Raw genomic sequence first — 23,151 nt, forward strand, 5'->3', positions numbered from 1 at the left:
CTCAGATATGCAGATGACACTACCCTTTTGGCAGAAAGTGAAGAGGAACTCAAAAGCCTCTTGATGAAAGTGAAAGAGGAGAGTGAAAAGGTTGGCTTGAAGCTCAACATTCAGAAAACAAAGATCATGGCATCTGGTCCCATCACTTCATAGGAAAGAGATGGAAAAACAGTGGAAACAGCATCAGACTTTATTTTGGGGGGCTCAAAAATCACTGTAGATGCTGACTGCAGCCATGAAATTAAAAGACGCTTACTCCTTGGAAGGAAAGTTATGACCAACCTTGATAGTATATTAAAAAGCAGAGACATTACCTTGCCAACAAAGGTCTGTCTAATCAAGGCTATGGTTTTTCCAGTGGTCATGTATGGATGTGAGAATTGGACTGTGAAGAAAGCTGAGTGCCAAAGAATTGAAGCTTTTGAACTGTGGTGCTGAAGAAGACTCTTGAGAGTCCCTTGGACTGCAAGGAGATCCAGCCAGTCCATTGTAAAAGAGATCAATCCTGGGTGTTCATTGGAAGGACTGATGCTAAAGCTGAAACTCCAATACTTTGGCCACCTCATGTGAAGAGTTTACTCATTGGAAAAGACTCTGATGCTGGGAGGGATTGGGGGCAGGAGGAGAAGGGGAAGACAGAAGATGAGATGACTGGATGGCATCACCGACTTGATGGACATGAGTTTGAGTGTACTCCGGGAGTTGGTGATGGACAGGGAGGCCTGGCATGCTGTGATTCATGGGGTCGCAGAGTCAGACACAACTGAGCAACTGAACTTATCATGTTTATAAGCCACAGCCCAGAATAAAAACTAACTTCATGTTTTTCATACAAAGGATGCCTCTCTAATGCTTTTCTTTTTAATAACTTCTAAATGATAATTTTATAAAAATAATCTATTAATAAAGATTTTCATTTTTGGAAATAGAAACAGACATTCATAGAAACGGTATTTGTGGACAAGATTAACTTTTACTCACAGAGAAATTCACATAATCATAAGATAAAGTTTTCATATAAAAACAAATGTAATGTAGAAAACAACCAGAGTTGTTTGAAAAAGTTGGATAACCTGAATGATATTTGGAATGGGATTTGTAAAAGCCGTTTCCAGTCTTCATGTGTATAAGTCCCTGACCTTGTTCTGAACAAAATACCAGCTCATATTTTCTAGTTTTGAAATTCTGTTGTAAAAGGATCCTTAGCCAAACCACAGAAATCCATGAATTCCCTCTACTGGTATAGCAAGTCACATCAAAATCTTAAATCAATAAAAGGCATAATTTAACTGAAAGCTCCTGCATTTTCTTCTCCAGGGGATCTTTCCAACTCAGGTATCAAACCCACATCTCCTGGCCGGTGGACTCTTTACCACTGAGCCACCTGGAAATCCGTAACTGAAAACTCTATGTCAAAGTTAAAATTACAAAAAAGGAAGTATCAACTGCAGTTTAGCAATTCCAATACTAGGGACAGAATGGTAGACTACGAATGCAGAAGTACGGCCAGTACCTTTTGAATGCCTGCTTGGGACTCCAGAACGTTATTCTCAGATCCGTTGCTTCGGTTGATCATCCGCCACATTTGGGAATACATGCTGTCCCTCTCAAAAGGATTCATTCCCTTCATGCGAACATGCTCATATACTGCAGAGTCCAGGACTGTGCCGTAAGGGATATCTGTTTGCTTGGAAAGGTCCTGGAGAGACCTTGATTATTGGGAGAGCAGAGAGACACAAGACAGAGTACTCAATACTTTCAAGTGGAAATAAAGGAAGCAAAAAGTAATATACGTAAATACAAATGTCAAATTGCTTTTTTTCTTTTGTTATTTTTTAACATTAAGATATAATATAGGGAGAGAATTGCTGTAAGGGTGTATAGAACCTACATGGATCACAAGAAGACAAAAATCATTACTAAAGGAAAGGGAAATTTCTAGTGATAGAGCAAGGCTATTTTTCCCCCTGCTGTGAGAAAAAAAATCAAGCAATTGCTATCAAAGCAAAGAAAAATGAAATTATATTGCTAGATAATCATATCATTTTTTTAAATTTCAGTATGTTGCAAGCTTTAAGCTTATGTTCTTTTAGGTGACAAGGCTTCAATTTTTTTTTATAAAATAATTACATTTTGTATAAACAACGTTTGGATAGGTGTGTACTTAAAAACTAGTATTTGTAATAGTCTTTACTTATTGAGTGCCTACTCCATATATGCTATGCAGTTGGCATACTTTATGCCAAAATACTGCATATTTTATAGATAAGAAAACTTGGGTACAGGGAATAAAGGATTAGCTTAGTATGGCACGATCACTGAAGGATAAAGACAGAATTCAAATGTAGATCTGACCAACTCCGAAAACCATATTTCTGCTGCAAGATGCTGACTTTTATCTCTATACTTATTTATTTATTTTTGCTAGATTTGCTCTAAGTGTGTGCGTGTGTGAGAGAGAGAAAGAGATTTCTATTTGTATTAAAATAGAGTAAATTTCATGCTTATGCAAAGCTGAATATGTTTTCAGCTTTCTCTTTTACAGAATAATGTTCCAGGATTTTCAAATCAATCTGTAAGTTACAGACGGTATCTACTTATCCCAGGTTATTCGTCTCTAAATTGATGGTCAATTTCCTTATATTTGAGTTTCTGATAAGATACTCATACTTTCTAACTTGGAGAACCAATTACCACTTCACTGGAACTCACTGAATTTGTGTAGGCACCCAACTCTAATGACTGACATTTAAGAACAAATATGTGTCTTTGGCACACTGTTTAAAATTAGATGCTGGCATGCTTCAAACTCACTAACCTCTAAGAATGGGAGCAGATGCTTTGAAGCACTATACCATATTTTGAACAAGAACAAATACCCACAGCCCTCCAAAACCACGGGCCATGAATGTCATGTTATGTATGCCTCTGACCTTTTGGTCTGTTTCTAGATGATGTTTGCTAATGATTTCCTGGGGGTCTTTGCAAGCAACACTAGCACTGGGGAAGGGTATTGGGAATACCCTTGCAGGTCACCAGTTTCCATCATGTGCAAAATTGTGTTGCAAACAATACATTATGGGCCATGTTTGTTAAAGGAATATTTGTGCTAGTTTTTAATGGTAACTTTCAGCAAAATTTAATCTGCATTTTATTGAGTTTTATGTTGTTGATGAGTATCATCATGAGTGATTCCATGGTAATTCCTTTTTGCTCTACACTTCTGCTTCATAAAATGATGAATTTAAAAATTACTATTTTTTTTTTCTTTTTGCAAGCAAAGCTTTATTGGGGCCCCTGCTGCAGCAAGGGGAAGCAAGAACAAACAACAGATTCCTTTGCTTGTTCATTCCTTGTAGGAGGTAAAATAAAGAAAGTAAAATGACTATTTGAAGGGGAGAATTTTCTGGTATATCCTACAATTATTGAGATAATTCTTCCATTTTTAAAAGAAAAAGTGACAGTATAGATAGCTAATTGAGGGCAGAAGCAAGAATAAAATTGAGTTACCCATAGTCAGAGTGCAGCCTAGTACCAGAGTGACAGGCTTCTGCCCCTGGAAGGTACCATAAACTACCTTGGTACAGTATAGCAATAAGAATTTTGTTTCAAAAGAACAGCTTATTTCTTATTTATTACTGTTTCTAATAATAGAAGTAAAACTATATTCAAAACTAACATACTAACATTCTAACATATTTCCCAATGTTTAGTGATGCTTTAAACTGGTTACACAGCGGGAAGAAATGAAACTTGTCAATATAGATTATGATAGCAGATCTCATTCACCCAATATCTATAAATGCAAGAGCAAGGTTAGGTAGTTATACCCAGCCTGGGCTTTCTAGAACCTGAAGGTAATGTTAGGACTGGAGAAAGCCATGTCAGGATTCACCAGAAACCCTCCCTGGATATGACTGGCCACTTTCTGCTCAGTAGTTTCTGGCAATCAATCTCGATTATAACTTCCCGAAGGTTTCCACTTGGCAAGATCATAGTGTATTGGTGAAAAAAATGTTTATGCCTATACCTAAATATGTAACCAGTTTGCTCAAATAGTCATACTAGTAAAATACTGCTAAATAAGTTAATGCTCCTTCTTAGCTGTCCATGAAAAGAAAATTGAAATCAACGGCTTGGATCTTTAATACAATCAAATTTTTGTGCCACGGTATCACCTTGAATATTAGCTTTAAATATGAATATATAATTATAACACAGGTTTTTAGCTGGAAAAACTGTTTTATACACACAGAAATTTTAAAGCAACATCTTGATAGGTTTCTTATGTGAAGTTCTTGATGTTAGAAAGAGGCAGTTTATTTTCAACATATTTCAAATTTAGAATAGCAGAGCATTTTGTAACTTAGAACAAAGGCATGTTCCCTCTAGCTTCACTTCTGATATCAAGTTCAGCTTATAAACGTGCCGTGAGATATGCTTGCAATAAAAATTACAGCTTGTCTGATTCAGTGTCGTTCCATCATAGTACACCAAGATAGCACACCAAAGGTGACAAAAATAAAATGAAGCGAAATGAAGTGAACACAAATAGCTTATTACAGAAAAAGAAAACTGTTTTAGGAGCCCAACAGAGAAAGACAGGACCTATTATAAGTAGTGATTTTGTTATTTTCGTGCTCAAAATATTTCAGATCAGCAGAAATGCTATGGTCTATATTATGACGCCCTAAACAAGCGGAGAAGGCAATGGCACTCCACTCCAGTACTCTTGCCTGGAAAATCCCATGGACAGAGGAGCCTGGTAGGCTGCAGTTCATGGGGTCACTTGGAGTCACTTTCATGAATTGGAGAAGGAAATGGCAACCCACTCCAGTGTTCTTGCCTGGAGAATCCCAGGGACGGGGGAGCCTGGTGGGCTGCCGTCTATGGGATTGAACAGAATCGGACATGACTGAAGCGAGTTAGCAGCAGCAGCAGCAAACAAATTAAGTAGGTTATTTCACAAGTGGTAATCCTCAAAACCATTATATCTTAAGGTCATCATCTGAGTAGATATTTAGACATGCCAAATCATTGTTTTAAAATGCTACACAATTATAAAATAGTCCACAAGCACCTAATACATAGATTAATTTACCTTGGCAAATATTGACATTTCTTTTTTAACAATTGGCAATGCTTACCCAGGACACAGAAGAAATGGGAAAATCTAGAGCATTTTAGAGAAGAGTTAGCTGTGAATATACTCATACTGATATATTCTGTCTTTCCACCTAACCACACAAAAACCATATACAGTCACATGCTGTACTGTGGGTGCTTGGTCCTGTCCCCATGAACTGTAGACCACGAGACTCCTCTGTCCATGGTATTTTCCAGGCAAGAATACCGGAGTGGGTTGCCATTTCCTTCTCCAGAGGATCTTTCCAACCCAGAAATCCAACCCAGGTCTCCTGCATTGCAGGCAGAGTCTTTACTGCTGAGCCACCTGGTAAGCCCAAACACACATAAAACTCAGCAAACAATCACTCTGAGAATCAGTGAGCCCTGAGCCCTCTCTCCCAACCCCACACCCCAACTCATATACACAATAAAAATGAATGTCCAAAGCTATACGTATAAAAGAAAGCAAATGTTTTTCCAGTCTAATCAGCCTTATTTTCTCAACATCTTACATCCTACTGAAATTCTTCTTTTATTTATTATACCTGTGTTCTATATTTATTTACTTACATGAACATTACGAATATTAAGAAATTGTAATTTAGGGTACTTCTTCTGTGAAATTAAATTTTAGGGTAGATCTAGGCTGATTACAAACTCTTTCCTTGAGAAGAAAAATACTTAAAACCCTTCAAACATTGAAAATTAATTTTGATACTTTTGATAGTCTGATATTAGCTATATCTGATGACAACAGCTTTGATATTGGGTAGGTTAGATTTTATAGTCAAGCAGGTCTCTTATTTGTAAGCCGTGTGATGTTACGTACCCCTGTTAACTTTACTTTCCTCATCTATAAATGGGGAGAGTAACAGTGTCCTCAAAAAGTGATGATTTTAGGACATGTCACACCAGTATTTGATCAAGCTATCTATTGTTTTCATACAAAGATTATTATTATAATAGTTCCTCACTTTATAATGCACTATTTAATGATTTGTAATGGACTATTTTTTTGGTGTGTGTGGCAGGAGGACCCCTTATAATACTAACAAGGAGATTCATGAACTGGAGTTGACTTAAAGCCTCATCACATTTCCAAGTACAAGAATGTATGAACTTAGGATACTAAATGGTCATAATTTTCTTCATAGAAAATTCTTTATGACATTTACATGACTTTATTTGTGTAATTATAATGAATGTGTTGCTGCTTAGATTTTTTTTTATTTTGCCATCATGTATCTTTTCTGATTTAAACAAATGTTTCTAGCATTAGAAACTGCTTAGATTTTTAAAGGTGTCAGATAGTTAAAAATCTAATGTCCATCCCCACTGCCATGAACTTTCACTCATATTTTTCCCTATTTTCTTTCAATAGGCAAATAGTTCTTATCCATATAAACTTTAAAATAACTCTCATAGGCCTTTCTTTTACATCTTTCTCCCTTTCTCTCTTTCCTTCTTCCTCCCTCCCTCCCTCTCTTTCTCTCTCTCTCTTTTTTTTTCACATTTGAGTCTTGTTGTGTGGAATGCTCACCAGCAAATGACAAGAGTGAGCTGCCAGATCTAGTTCTGGGGAATTTTAAATCTAATCCCATTTTTTAATGGAATGGAACACTTGACTCCAGTTATCCCATCAGGAGGATTTTTCTTCAGGGAGAGAAAAATGGAACGAGGTTGATAGGATAGGCGCTGGATGCTTCAGGCAAAGGGGCTGACAGTGGAAGAGAGACAAACAAGCAGGGATATGTTAAAAGCATCCTCCAGCTCAGTTCAGGCTTTTCCTCCCACACTCTCTCCCCAGTTTTCTCCTCTGGATGGTAATTTCAGCATCTGGCAAAGGACAAATTTTATTGAGCTCCAAGGGCCCAGTATAGCAACCACATAGCGACCATTGGAGCCTGCTGTGGTTCATTGGTTGCAGTGGCTGAGCGCTGTCATTGGCAGGGCACAGAGGCAGGATTTCCAAGCAGGAAAAGTGCTCTAAAATTTAACAGCTTAAAGAACAACCACATGCCATAATAGAGTGCCAGCAGAGTGAACATGAGTGATGATGAGACACAAGAAGCAGAAAAAAGAGTTGGAAACTAGACTGAGGTGGTCAGGTAAGGCAGGTCTACCCCTGAGAGGTACTGCCAACCTCTGCACTGGGCAACCTCTCAGCTTCTAAAAACACAGGTTTTGAAGATATAAAGATTGAAGTGTCAATCCTTGAGCAAATTAAAATTCTCCAAATTGCAATTCCTTTCCCTGTTAAATAGGAGAAATAATAATTTTATAATAAAATATCTGGAGGTTTGTAGTAGATTTTGATATAAGAAACTGACCTTAAAACGTACTCTTTAAGTGCTCAATTGCTGATCCTTGCAGTTATTACTACTATTATTACTGTTACTTTGTCCTCTATTATGGTTTCAAGAATGGCCGTGTTTTTATTTTTCCCACCAATAGACTCATTCTCAGCTAAAGCTCTTCCTCACCTGTGGCCTTTCTCTCTAACGCCCCACTCTAACGTCTCATCAAATTTTGTAAATTTTACCTCCTAAATCTTACAAATCTGTCACTACCTTTGCCTTCCCATTGCCAGTACCCTCATCATTTCTACCTTGAAAATTATTTCTAAGCTTTTCCCCTATCTCTACTCCCACCTACCTCTAATCCAACCTTCACAGCTAACAGTGTTCTTTCTGATATGCAAATACGATCCTACCTCTGCCTTATTTAAATAAGGGTTTCCTTTATAACCCACTGCCCTTAGAAACGGAGAAGGCAATGGCAAGCCACTCCAGTACTCTTGCCTAGAAAATCCCATGGATGGAGGAGCCTGGTAGGCTGCAGTCCATGGGGTCGCTATGAGTCAGACATGACTGAGCGACTTCACTTTCCCTTTTCACTTTCACACATTGAAGAAGGAAATGGCAACCCACTCCAGTGTTCTTGCCTGGAGAATCCCAGGGACGGGGGAGCCTGATGGGCTTCCGTCTATGGGGTCACACAGAGTCGGACACGACTGAAGTGACTTAGCAGCAGGGCCCTTAGAAAATGGTTCAAACTCCCTAGCATTCAAGATCCTTCAAAAATTTGCCCTAAAAACTTTTCCCCCCATTTTCAGAAATAACCTTTTGCCTCATTTATATTCACATTACAGGGCAAACAGACTATTTCATCATTCCTTGCTTGGTAGGTGTTTTCCCAGCATGTTTGCTTATCTTCTTGGTGAATTTCTTCCTTTCAAGATCAAATTCTGATGTCTCTTCTGTGCTCTTCTAATACTTAAAATATGTTCACATCTTAGCATTGTGTTTTGAAATTTTACTTCTTTGTTTACCTCATTAGAATACATGTTACTGATTCTCATGAGATTTTTTTTTAATGTTATTTGTTTTTTATTTATCTTGAAACTCAGAACCTAGCCCAGGATCTGGAAAACAGCAATCAATGAGGTTCATTTGTTTTGGCTGCACTTCTTTACTAGGAAAATGCTTTCATCTTGGAAAGCCAGCATTCCCATTAAACCAGGGTTGCATAAAAATGGAATTTTTACTATATATTACCAGCCATTCTATGGGTGATTAATAGTGGCCAGAAGTATTGTGTAGTTAAAAAAAAAGAAACTGTTTTTAGAAAACAAAACTTTATAAAAGAGAACTTTAGAAAGCCTTTCTGTATTACAGTTAGCTGCAAAACTTTATTGGACCACCAGTGAGTTGTGTGACAAGATGTTTTGCCAAGAGGCAAGACAAATAAAAAGAAAATTTAAACAAATAGTACTGAAACAAAATATCAGAAAAAGCTGAGGTATAGTCCAAGATTGTTGTAGACATGGGGTCCAGTACAAGCTGGAATGTCTATTCCTGAGACAGATACTTATTTAAGTAGTGTGGAAACAGACCTGACAATTTAGTGGTAGCAGCAGCAGCAGGGGTGATGAATTATTTCTGATTAAAATATCAGAAAGAAACTGAAATGATGAAGAAAATTGCTCAACTAACTCTGCTAAAGGAAATAATTTTAAAAATATATAAAAGAATCTATGGTTTTAGGAGCTAAAGAAGAGATACAAACCAGAACGAAGAACAGTCACCTTTGGTAATGCGTGCTCGTGCTCAGTCACTCAGTCACGGCTGACTCTTTGCGACCCTATGGACTGTAGCCCGCCAGGCTCCTCTGTCCGTGGGATTCTCCAGGCAAGAATACTGGAGTGGGTTGCCATTTCCTACGCCTGGGTGCTTCTGACTACTGGGTCGAACCTGCTTGTCTTATGTCTCCTGCATTGGCAGGCAGGTTCTTTACCAGTAGCACCACCTGGGAAACCCTTTGGTAATACTGGAGTTTTTTCTTTCTTTCAAGGGTTAAGTATTTACATAAAGAGGAAGAAGTCTCAAAAAGAGGAATGCTCTACTTATAGGAGAGCAGAAGAAGCATATGGAAAGGCTTTCCAGTGTCCCAATTATCTGCCAGTGTAGCCAACTGTCACTTGAGAAACCACATTCTTCCGTATCTTAGTAGCTCCTTCTTCTCAGTGAATTTCTCCCAATTCCTCAGATACAAGTTTGGAAAGGAAGTCTGATGAAACATAAGGGTATCAGGGGTAAATGGTGAGGTAAGCAGAGCTCTAACACTCCCTGATGTCAGAAGAAAATTTGGTTTGCAGATGGCTCAGTCCATACTTAAGAGCTATTTTAAGTGAATGAGGGCAACTGCTACTTAATGAAAGCAAGCTCAGGAAAGAGTTGAATGTTCTTTAGCCCAATGATGCTAGGTTTCTTATTTTAAAAAGATTAAGATCAAAGTCATACTAGTGGCAGAAATACAATTCTCTCATAGAAGGTAAGACTATATAGCCTAAGAAAGTATAATTTATGGGACCAGTTAATTTAGGAGGAACCGAGTCACAGTTGTCTCTAGTGGAGAGAATGTGTTTGTGCCTTTCTTCCTCTCATGATGCCAACACTTCTTCCTTCTCAAGAGAGAAGCAGAAGATGAACGTCTGAGGCCAACAAGTTTGAAGGATCCCTGCAGGGTGGACCCAGGGGATGGAGAGGGTGCTTTATGAGAGGAGCCCTAAGAGGATCAAAAAGGACTGAGGATGTAGAAAGGAGGGTCAGCAGATGAGAACGGCTCCCTGTGGGGATGCTCATATAAGGCTGGAGTGGTGCCTCCTTCCCCAGTCCCTCTGTTCGAACCTCCTCCCCGCTCCTGTCCTATACCCTTCACATGCCCGCACACCCAGCTTTCTGTGGTACAGCAGAGCATGTGATACAAAAGACAGCTTCAGATTTTTGTACTCTGAACTTCTTTAGGATACTTATTTGATCTTTATTTTTTAAAAACTATTTAAGCATCCATCAGAATCCCAAATGTGCTTGGTCTAGAAAAAGTAGAGGCAGTCATGCAGAGCACGTTGCTCCCTTCCCAACACTGTCCGTCCAAGGTAGATTACTAGGCATGGAGGGCTACATCCCAGGAGATGCCTTTCAAGTCTTTCCTGAGAGATTTAGGAATGTTTCCCTCCAAAGAGTAGTAAGGAGCACCCCATCTGCCACATGGTATAGACAGGATGGTCACAGGTAATACTAGAAATTCAGGTAAAACAGATGCATTTGAGGTAGAGGGATGTCACACACTAGGTATGGAACATCCTCCTGCACTTGAGAGACTTGCATTTTCCTGTACACTTTTAGAGGTTCATTTGGACTTGTATATGACAGGTCATTTTAGAGAACCCAGAGGAAGGAGGAAACACTCTGTCCTTCTGGCTGCTGTTAAGCAATAATTAATGACGATGATGGTGAAACTCTCTCCAAAATGACAATGCTATATCAATGTGAGAAGACCATCATCTGAAAATCTGATTGTCTTGCCTGACTTGTTGTCCCACATTATAAGCTAGGAACTAATTTTGTCATGTCATGAATCCTGATATGTGGCAGACATTATATTTTTCCACATGTTGACAGAATGATCGTTTATGACCCTGTTCTCTGTTTTAAATGGCCTATTAGTTAAAGTAGTCTTTTATTATACACACACACATCTATGCATATATACACACTAATTAAGCAAAACTCTATTGCAAAAGGCTCAATATCCTGTGAATTCAATTACTCTGCAATTTTTCTGTGTACTTTCTTATACATTATTGAAAAAGATGCAATATTTATTTACACAAGACAATATGAACAAATATGGAATTATCCTAAATTTGTAGAGACAGCATTTCATTATATTTACTACTGATGGTCAGCTAACTATAAAATTCATCAGGACAATATTATATTGGTTGGTTTTGCCATACATTGACATGAATTTGCCCCGGGTTTACATAAGTGCCCCCTCCTGAACCCCCCTCCCACCTCCCTCCTCCCCTTATCCTCCCTCTGAGTCATCCCCGCATGCCAATATCCTCAAATAAACCAATAGACTTCATTATTAGAACAGTAGATTTTTATGTTCCTCTATCATTGAGAATACAGGAAGGACTTGACTAATTCCCAAGAATTTCCCTGAGGATCAACAAATTTCTAAATGATGTTAAGAAAGAATCCTTATACAATCATAACATCAGAGAGTTGAGAGAATTCCTGGAGGTATCACATAATTCGATTACGTTCTTTAAGGCACATAAGCCAGCCTCCAAAACTGACTTTATTTTTCTTCCTAAGGCATTTTTATGACTTCAAAAATTTAACACCAGGCAGTCCTTACTCATGCCTGACCTGAACCCCTACTATTCAAATAAGCCTCTCATTTTGTTCTCTTTCCCATGGGCAGTAGTTACTCACCACCTCTAGGACATCTCTATTTCTTTATTTAATAAAACATTTCTTTTTCATTTTCACCCCCAGCCTTCTCTTTGCTGAGTTAAACACTAAATTCCTTTTGTTTTATTCCCAGGATCTATTACTCCCACCGCATTTTTTTGCTTTGTAATTAACTAAGCCATCTTTTTCTTCTCTATTGCAATTTTTGCATAATTTATGGATCTTATAAATAGATTATGGTAGTTTAAAAGTCCTGAACAATTTTTACACTGCTAGGTGACTTTGGTCATTTGCCTTATAAACATCAATGCTGCATTTCAAATGTATAATTGATAGATAATTCAATCTGAAAATGCCTATATCCCACAATTTTGAACTATTGTAGATACACACATACACATCTCTGTGTGAATTAGCATATATTTGTCCCTATTAAACTTCATCTCACTTCTAATCACCTTGTTTAATTTGTCCAGGTCCTTATGAATTCCTATAGTGTGGTTCTAGTCAATAATCACCCCTACTCAATATAAAGTAATCTGCATATTTAATAAGTTTACTCCCTATTCCATACTTCAAATCAACACTAAAAATGTTAATTAGAATCGGGGCCAGCACTGACTTATGGAAAAAACTTTATTCAATATACCCTCCAAGGATGACATTGAACCATTGATCAGTACCTCACAACTAGGCTACTAACAAGCTATGATACAATAATACACAATATTACTACACAGAACAATGACCCAAATAAAATATAGTGTGGATTCAAATGAGGAATCAATAGTAACTTGCTATTTTTTTCCTTATAAGGTTTTTTAAGGAGCTCAAAACATTAATCACAGTATCAAATTATTCATAGTGAAAGAAATAACTAGAGAGGAAGAATTTATCAGAAATAACAGTAGGGCTACTTTAATGGCCTATTTGAAGACCCAATGATGTGCTATTGTCAAAATAAGGTGAAAGGTCACTGTTTCAGTGAAGAGTCTAATGAATCTTACTAAGACAAAAATCCTGCTTCTTCATAATACAGAGAAGGGAACCAAGTTTCTATAGATAACTTAAAATTTCCTAAATATCAAAGATGTTTTCCTTCTTTGCAGTACAGTAGGTCTGTGAATTTCTCCAAAAAAGATTTTTTAGGGAATTGTCCAGAGAAACTATCCTCTATTCCCAATTAGGTATATATCCTTTTTGAAATATGTCAACTAAAAGCATATATAAAATTCATGTCCTAATGCTCAGAATCAGGTCTTATTGACAGTCACTCAGATTACAAATATCCAAACTATTTTTAAAATTTTCTCTCCATCCTCCTTTCATTAGGAAATGTTGAGAGTTCTGCATCTCTCTCAGAAAATGACAACTGTCGTTAAAAAAAAAAACAACACCCCAAAAAAACAGCCCAGCCAGTTGGCTGCAGATCTTGTTCTTTGCCTTCTTGGAAACTTGCCATGATCTGGGGCATCTGGTGATTTCCAACCTTGTCCTTAGGCTAAAAGGTCAGGGTTGGAGAAATAGGGCCTAGAGTAGGGGTGTGTGTAGTGAGTGTGTGCATGTGTGTGTATGTGTGTAGGGGTGGAGGAAAAAGCCATTAAAAATAAATTGACTATCTTTAGATGACAGGAACTTGTGGAGGAGCTAAGAGGATCAGAGAACTAATGGGGTCAAACAGATATTTAGTGGAGGATGGAGGTCAGTATACCAGGATTGCTGACCTGATGGGAAAGAATGGTGGGTCAAGAAAAACAGGATGAGAAAAATGGTAAAAAAAAGTTTCTTTTCAGTTTGGCTTTTCAACCTAGGATTTCTTTTTATTAAGTAATCTATGCAAACACATTTTTAAATCATTTTCCTCAGACCTTCTTTAATAGTATAGCTCAATTTTATAGTTGATACATAAATTTATAGTTGAAAGGACACTGTAAATAATAATTCAAACTATAGGACATATATTTGGGGAGTGAGAGAAAGAATGGATCACATTTTCAAAGATGGAAAACTAAGGTACAAAGTAGTTTAAAAACTTACCTTCCTACCTAGCAGCAGGAAAGAGACTTGAACACTCAAAGGTAGGTCTCCAGTCCTCTTAAACAGGGTTATGCTGAACAAAAAACTCTGCCTGCATAGTCCACTGTCACTTTTGTCCATCGCTAACTTTTCTACACTAACTTCAAAAAGGCCTGCCCCATGCACACTAGCTTCTCTAAAATGACTAAATGTATTGCTCTCAAGTATAAATGTTTTAACATATTCTCATACTTGTGATAAATATAATTTATTTATTAGGCTGACTTCATATAATGAAGGAAAATAACAAGAAATAGAGGAGAGACAGGAATTTATATTCTTAAGTATTTAATGGTTTTTAGGTGACTAAGGTTAGAGAGAGAGAACAAAAGAAGGATTTGACTTGTTTAGAATGATTCAGCTTATCCAGAAGAAGGGAATTATCTTTAGAGGTTGCTGCTGCTGCTGCTAAGTCGCTTCAGTCATGTCTGACTCTGTGTGACCCCATAGATGGCAGCCCACCAGGCTCCCCCGTCCCTGGGATTCTCCAGGCAAGAACACTGGAGTGGGTTGCCATTTCCTTCAATGCATGAAAGTGAAAAGTGAAAGTGAAGTCGCTCAGTCGTGTCTGACTCTTTGCGACCCCATGGACTGCAGCCTACCAGACTCCTTCGCCCATGGGATTTTCTAGGCAAGAGTACTGGAGTGGGTTGACATTGTCTTCTCCTCTTTAGAGGTTATGGGAGCTTATTAGTGAGGCAAAGTTCTCATCTTAGTGAGCTCAGTGTAAACAAAGTCTATAAAATGTTAAAAGAGCCCTGCTCCTAAGAGTCACAAATATTAAATTGGGAGACAAATTTTAATTAAATGCGTACTTTCAGTGGCTTTAGAAGAATAGTATACTTCTGAGAGTTCCTGTTTTCCAAAAAGAAAGACAAAACTCTGTCTATAACATCTAGATGGCTATGTGTTTATAACACATCCATCACTGTAGTACTTAAGTTCTTTGACAAGTAAGCCGTTTCGACACTGAACAATGTAGTCAGGAGATGAATGTCTTCCTCTCTGTCTGCAGTGCCTGTGCACTTTAGAGCTAAGCCTATACAATTCTGTACTAAACCAAAACATAAAAAGCAGTATGAATCAGGCCCAGCTCACTCCAGCCACCTTGAATTTGGTTGTTCCTAATAAAGCGTGCAATTCCCTGCCGAGAGCTAAGAAATAGCCTCCTACAGGAAGACTGAAGTGGGTGAGAGACAGTGGAAACCGAGGGAACATACATTCTGGGCTCCCTGTTTCATCCTGGAATAACAAGACAAAAAATGACTTTCATATTTCTTTCTGACTTTTTATGAGGTATATAAACAAGTCATGGAGTTCCATAGTCTCAGGGCAGAGTCTGAGAAATTCCTTTCTGGTTCATTCATTCAATGAATATTTACTTATAGCCAACTGTGTACTCAATAAGGTACTACATAAAGCACTGTATTAATACAAAGGTGATAAAACCATCCTTGAGAATATATATAGTAATAAGGAAGGTAAAACAAATTGAATAATACTCCAGTACAAGACTAGATATTGTTCAGAGTGTAAAGGCATTCAAAAAGGGGAGCCACTAAATTTAGCTATGAAAACTCTGTGGAAATCTACACAGAGGAAGTGGTATACTAGCTACAGGTTACAAGAGGGGGTCATTAAAGACGAGTTAAGAAAGAAAAAAGTCCATGGGGTTGCAAAGAGTCGGACACACCATAGCAAATGAACTGAATTGATTGAAAAAAGAAAACTTGCTGGATAAGAAGATATCCTGGTCCAGGTTTAGTGTTAGTCACTATCATTAGCAGTTTAATTTTGATTCTTAATCAGGCTAAAGTGATTGTTCATCATACAGTAGAGCTAATCATTTGGCTAAGTACTTACCTATGCTTAAGATCAGATGAGGCTTGTTTATAGTGGGTTTTTGGTTTGTTTGTTTCATTTATTACTACCTCTGGGGGCCTGGAGGACTAGGGAGCAGGGCAGGAAGACAACACTCATAAAGTCGGGTGTTGGTAGCTGTGTCAGAGCAGTAACAGTAGCAACAGAGAAACCTGGAGGTTTAGTTGAACCAGGTAAAAGAAATAATTCAGGGTATGAAACTGGGGACAGAATGGTAAAAAGAATAGTTATTAATACTCCCAAAAATGGGAGTGGAGGGAAGAACAGTCCAAGGATCTGCATGAACTTCTGGGGAACAAGTAGAAAAATGGAAGCAAATCCTAGGTATGTGTCTGAGAATCGTGCTGTTATTCATATCTTTTTTAATCCCCATTTATTCTTTATACTGAAGTTATAAAGTTGAACCCATTCTTTCCTTACCCTTAGGGAAAATAAGGCTTAAAATTATTATGGAAAATGACAAGATCATTCAGCTACTAAGTGGGAGAGATTTTAAATGCAAATTTACTTAAATCGATGTCTCTGGTGCCTGTTTCTAGGATACCATGTAACTCAGAAATATCTGGAATTAACTTGGCTAAATATAATTCAGCCATTAATTCTTTTCTGCAAAACTCTTTATTTTTCAAAGAAACTTATAATGATCCTGATGATTTTCATTCATTCAAGTATTCATGAATATATTATTTATTTATTCATTTGATAAAAATTTAGTGTATTTGCTAATTGCAAAGGATATGACCCATTGGTGAAGACAGAGGTTCTAGTGCCAATTATCTGGGTTTGCTACCCTAGCTTTTAGTTTTGTCATCTTCAAAAAGGAGATGAAAACAATATATCTCTCATGTGACTGTTATGAGGATTAAATGAGAAAAATCTACGCAAAGCATTAGGAAAGTGTGTCACATAGAAATCACTCAATCACCATTAGCTACTCTTATTAATACTCTGTGCCAGAGACTCTATGAGGCATTAAGGGCATAAATAGGAATATAACATAGTCCTTGCATTTGAAGAAAGTACACTGTCAAAGAGAAGACACAAGTCTAATTTTGCCTGAGCAAACAAAAGATGCCAGAAGAGAACAGAATTCTGGGTCATTTCAGGATGTTGGAACAGCGTGGAAACTCCAGAGAAGCATGACATGTCCTCCAAGGCTATGGCTTGAATGGGGCATGAACAAGTGTGAGAAATGATAAATTGATGTGCTGTGTGTGCTTAGTCACTCAGTTATGTCTGACTCTTTGTGACCTCATGGACTATAGCACATCTCCTCTCCTCCTGGAGAATGGGGATTCTCCAGGCAATAATACTGGAGTGGGTTGCCATGCCCTTTTCCAGGGGATCTTCCTGGGATCGAACCCAGGTCTCCCACAGTGCAGGTGGATTCTTTATCGTCTGAAACCCAACTGGTGCCCATGGACAAAAAAGAAACTGATCAGCTTTTGAAGAATTTAATAAGCTCTGGCAATGGAATTGAGCCTTATTTTGATAGCATGAGGTAACAACGGAGGCTTAGAGCCAATTTTAAGGATTGAAGAAGGTCACTTTCTGGATGTTTCACTCTGGAGGATAAACTTGAATGAGAAGATAATGGATAGAGGGAAGCAATAGTTGAGGTAGAAGAAAAGAGAGTAAGATGTGAAGCTGCAGGTAGGGAAAGTCACGATCTTTTACTGCCTCATTGATAGAGGGAAGAATATTAAGGGAAAAAGCAAGATGAAGGGAAAAAAAAGGTGGAGAAGAAATAGAGGGAAACAGAGTTTGTCTCTACCTCATTTTGAAAATAGATTGCTAATCAAATGATATAACCTGCCAAACAGGCTAGAGAAGAAAAAAATCATCTGAGTCTATCATTTGATGGGAAACAAAGCATTTGACAAAATCTAACACTCATACTTCTTGGAAGGAAATTTATGACCAACCTAGATAGTATATTAAAAAGCAGAGACATTACTTTGCCAACCAAGGTCCGTCTAGTCAAGGCTATGATTTTTCCAGTGGTCATGTATGGATGTGAGAGTTGGACTGTGAAGAAAGCTGATCGCTGAGAAATTGATGCTTTTGAACTGTGGTGCTAGAGAAGACTCTTGAGAATCCCTTGGACTGCAAGGAGATCCAGCCAGTCCATTCTAGAGGAGATCAATCCTGGGTGTTCATTGGAAGGACTGATGCTAAAGCTGAAACTCCAATACTTTGGCCACCTCATGCGACGAGTTGAGTCACTGGAAAAGACTCTGATGCTGGGAGGGATTGGGGGCGGGAGGAGAAGGGGACGACAGAGAATGAGATGGCTGGATGGCATCACCGGCTCGATGGACATGAGTTTGAATGAACTCCAAGAGTTGGTGATGGACAGGGAGGCCTGGTGTGCTGTGATTCATGGGGTTGCAAAGAGTCGGACACAACTGAGCGACTGAACTGAACTGAACACTCATACATGATAAAAATACATAGAAAACTAGGGATAGAAAAGAATATCTTCAACTCAGTAAAGAATAGCTACAAAAACCCTCCAGTTAACCTTATACCTATTAGTGAAAGAAAGACTCAATGCTTTTCCCAAGATGGAGAACAATCTAGAGATATCACTGTCATCACTATTATCTGACCTAGTACCCAAAGTCCTAATCAGCACAGAAAAGGCAACAAGAGGAAATAAAAGGCATACAGATGAGAAAGAAAAAGACATAACTGTTCAGTTTTATAAATGGCATGAAGGATTACATAGAAAATCTCAAAGACTCTACCAAAACTTCTAGAACCACTGGAACTAACAGCAAGATCACAAGATAAAATCAGCATATAGACATTGTATTTTTATACTAGCAATAAGTATGTGGAAACTGAAATTAAAAATCCAATACCATTTATAATCGCTGGGATAAAAAGAAATACTTTGATTTAACTCTATCATATATAAGACTGATATACTATAAATTGCAAAATACTGATAGAAGAAATAAAAAATCTAAATAAGCAGAAAGATATACTTTATTAATAAATTGGAAGACTCAACATAGTAAAGATATCCAAAACTGATATACAGCCTTACTACAATTCCTATTAAAATTTCAGCATTATTTTTTCTGCTAATGTAGACAAAATTATTCTAAAATACATACAGAAAGGCAAAGGAAGTAGAATAGCTAAAATAATTCCAAAAAAAAAAAAACACCAAAAAACACACACACAAAAAACTAAGAATAAGTGAGAGGAATTCTTATCCTTAATTTCAAGCTACAGTAATCAAATCTATGTTATTGGCAGAGGGATAGATACACAGATCAATGAGACAGGATATGGAACCCGGAAAGAGATTCACACAGAAGGCCAACTTGATTTTTCTTTACAAAGGTGCACAAGCACTTTAACAAAGGAACGATAGTTTTTTTTTTTTTTCAGCAAAAGCTCCTGGACATATGAATATCCATAGGCAAAAAGTGAACCTCAATGTAAACTTTACACCTAGTACAAAACTAAACTCAAAATGGATTATAGATTTAAATGGGAAATATAAAACTATAAAACTTTTAGCATAACACAGTTCAGTATTTTAGAGACCTAGAACTTGCTTGAAGAGTCTTGACATGACATGAAAGGTTAACACACAAAAAATAATTGGTAAATTTGACTTCAGCAAAATTAAAAATTTTGTTCTATGTGAGACCCTGTAAAGAAGATGAAAATACAATAGACTAGGAAAAAACATTTGCCAACCACATATCAGATAAAGAAGTTGTATCTAGAATATGTAAAGAATTCTCAGTGGTAAAAAAGCAAAGAAGCCAATTAGAAAACGGACAAAGATATAACCTTTCATGTGCCTGCCTGCATGCTGAGTCACTCCAGCTGTGTCTGACTCTTTGCAATCCTACAGACTATAGCCCACTAGGCTCTCTGTTCATAGGATTCTTCAGTCAAGATTACCGGAATGGGTTGCCATGTCCTCCTCCAAGAGGTCTTCTGGACCTAGGGATCAAACCCGTGTCTCTTAGTCACGGAAAACCTAAAAGAACTCTAAACCTAAAGAACTCTCAATGGTTTTTAAAAAAAAAAAAAAGCAAACAATCCAGCTAGGAAATGGACAAAAAAGTGAAGGAACAAGATGGCGGAGGAATAGGATGGCGAGGCCACTCTCTCCCCCAAAAATTCATCAAAAGAACATTTGAACGTGGGGTAAAGTCCACAAAACAACTTCTGAATGCTGGCAGAGGACATCAGGCACCCAGAAAAGCAGCCCATTGTCTTCGAAAGGAGATTACCTGCCAAACGGTAACTCCCAGTGGAGAAGCAGCACAGACGCCTGCATAAGCCATTAGCAAGCGGGGGCTGGGCAGGGAGGAGCCGGGTGAACTGCTTAGAGGGAGGACTGGGCTTGAATGCTGCGAGAACAATCTGAGAGAACTTGGGATAGCAAAGCAGACTGGGATAGCTTCCCCACGAAAAGGCGGAAAGCTCTAACCTAAGACTCCACCAGCCCCGCTCACAGAACAAAGGACTGAGCAGAGTGAGCCAGCTGCGGTCGGCCCATCCCCCATCCCCCCTGCCGAGACAGGCAAGGGAGGGCAGCCAGAGCAGGAAGGGGCAATCGCGGCCCCAGAAAGGCATCCGATACAAACTGCAGACAGGCTTGTTGCTAATCAAGACTTCTTGGGCTCGGGGCAGTCGATATCCCCCTGAGAAGGTGCACCGGTTGTACACCCAGAAAACTGAGTGGCAGGGACCAGGGAGGCAATAAGTCGCAGTGACCACCCTCGCCAAACACCTGGTCACCTGAACTGCTCAGACCGGGGAAGGCACAAAACGCAGGCCCAACCAAGTCTGTGCCTTTGTGGAGTACCCGAGAACCTGAACTTGAGCCGCTCAGACCTGGGAAGTTCATAAAACCCAGCGCTGGCCTTGGACAATTCCCAGCAGAGCAACCTAGAGCCTGTGCAGTGTAGACTGGGACAACACACGTGCTGTGAGCGGGGGCAAACCCAGTGTGGCCGAGACGCTGTGAGCACTCCCCACAGACGCCAGAGATATTTGTCAGCAGTGTTCCTCCCTTCCCAGAACAGGACTGAACAACTGAGCCTTAAAAAGTGTCCACCCACACACTAGTATCAGGGCAGAAATTAGAAACTGAAGAGACCAGCAAACAGAAGCTAAAATAGAGGGAACCACCTTGGAAATGACAGATAGAGTAGTCTAGAGGCTACTCCAAGAATAAGGCCAAAAACCAGAGGCAAGAGGCTTAAGCCCGAATCCTGAGAACACCAGAGAACTCCTGACTCTAGGGAACATTAATCAATAGAAGCTCATCAAACGTCTCCATACCTACACTAAAACCAAGCACCACCCAAGGGTCAACAAGTTCCAGAGCAAGACATACCACACAAATTCTCCAGCAACACAGGAAAATAGCCCTGAGCTTCAATATACAGGCTGCCCAAAGTCACTCCAAACCCACTGACATCTCATAACTCATTACTGGACACTTCATTGCACTCCAGAGAGAAGAAATCCAGCTCCACCCACCAGAACACCGACACAAGCTTCCCTAACCAGGGAACCTTGACAAGTCACCTGTCCAACCCCACACACAGCGAGGAAACTACATAATAAAGAGAACTCCACAAACTGCCAGAAGAGGGAAGGCCACCCCAAGCAAAGAAATATAAGCAACATGAAGAGGCAGAGAAATACCCAGCAAGTAAAGGAACAAGATAAATGCCCACCAACACAAACAAAAGAGGAAGATATAGGGAATCTACCTGATGAAGAATTTCGAATTTTGGTGGTGAAAATGATTCAAAATCTTGAAAGCAAAATGGACTTACAGATAAATAACCTGGAGAAAAGGATTGAGAAGATGGAAGAAAGGTTTAATAAGGAAATAAAAAAGAGTCAATATACAATGAATAATGCAATAGATGAGATCAGAAACACTCTGGAGGGAACAAACAGTAGAATAACAGAGGCAGAAGACAGGATAAGCAAGCTAGAAGATAGAAATGTAGAAATAAATGAAACAGAGAGGAAAAAAGAAAAACGAATTAAAAGAAATGAGGACAATATTAGAGACCTCTGGGACAATGTTAAACACTCCAATATTCGAATCATAGGAGTCCCAGAAGAAGAAGACAAAAAGAAAGACCATGAGAGAATACTTGAGGAGATAATAGTTGAAAACTTCCCTAAAATGGGGAAAGAAATAGTCACCCAAGTCCAAGAAACCCAGAGAGTCCCCAACAGGATTAGTTCAGTTCAGTTCAGTCGCTCAGTCGTGTCTGACTCTCCGCGACCCCAATGAATCACAGCACGCCAGTCCTCCCTGTCCATCACCAACTCCTGGAGTTCACTCAAACTCATGTCCACAGAGTCGGTGATGCCATTCAGCCATCTCATTCTCAGTCGTCCCCTTCTCCTCCCACCCCCAACCTTTCCCAGCATCAGAGTCTTTTCCAGTGACTCAACTCGTCGCATGAGGTGGCCAAAGTATTGCAGTTTCAACTTTAGCATCAGTCCTTCCAATGAACACCCAGGATTGATCTCCTTTAGAATGGACTGGTTGGATCTCCTTGCAGTACAAGGGACTCTCAAGAGTCTTCTCCAACACCACAGTTCAAAAGCATTAATTCTTCGGCGATCAGCTTTCTTCACAGTCCAAATCTCACATCCATACATGACCACGGGAAAAACCATAGCGGGCAGCGCAGACGCGAGAGACGCTGCACCAGTGCAATGGACCAGGCAAAGAGGCACGGCTGTGAGGAGCTACCCCATGCCTGAGGCCAGGGCCGGTGGCCGAGAGGAGCTACCCCACGCCCAATAGGCGGTGGCTGCGTGGGCGCAGGAGGGCCGAAAGGAGATACTCCAACAGGATAAACCCAAGGCGAAATACTCCAAGACACATATTAATCAAATTAACAAAGATTAAACACAAAGAACAAATATTAAAAGCAGCAAGGGAAAAGCAGCAAATAACACACAAGGGGATTCCCATAAGGATAACAGCTGATCTTTCAACAGAAACTCTTCAGGCCAGGAGGGAATGGCAAGACATACTTAAAGTGATGAAAGAAAATAACCTACAGCCCAGATTACTGTACCCAGCAAGGATCTCATTTAAACATGAAGGAGAAATAAAAAGCTTTACAGACAAGCAAAAGCTGAGAGAATTCAGCATCACCAAACAAGCTCTCCAACAAATGCTAAAGGATCTTCTCTAGACAGGAAACACAGAAAGGGTGTATAAACTCGAACCCAAAGCAATAAAGAAAATGGCTACAGGATCGTACTTATCAATAATTAC

The 23,151-nt window shown here is 39.0% G+C and overlaps 1 protein-coding gene across 3 annotated transcripts in view; it reads right to left on the reverse strand.

Moving 5' to 3' along the window:
* The window catches only part of GRID2 (glutamate ionotropic receptor delta type subunit 2), a 1,729,520-nt gene that overhangs the window by 296,352 nt on the left and 1,410,017 nt on the right, over positions 1-23,151 (reverse strand). For all 3 annotated transcript variants that reach the window (XM_088836035.1, XM_088836036.1, XM_055434840.2), the window contains one exon: positions 1,514-1,709. In XM_088836035.1, coding sequence (XP_088692161.1) covers positions 1,514-1,709 — 196 coding nt within the window. The remainder of the gene's footprint in view (positions 1-1,513; positions 1,710-23,151) is intronic.

The sequence above is a fragment of the Moschus berezovskii genome, chromosome 5 (genome assembly GCF_049115385.1).
Source record: "Moschus berezovskii isolate FMDL1 chromosome 5, NW_MosBer_1.0, whole genome shotgun sequence".
Taxonomy (NCBI): domain Eukaryota; kingdom Metazoa; phylum Chordata; class Mammalia; order Artiodactyla; family Moschidae; genus Moschus; species Moschus berezovskii.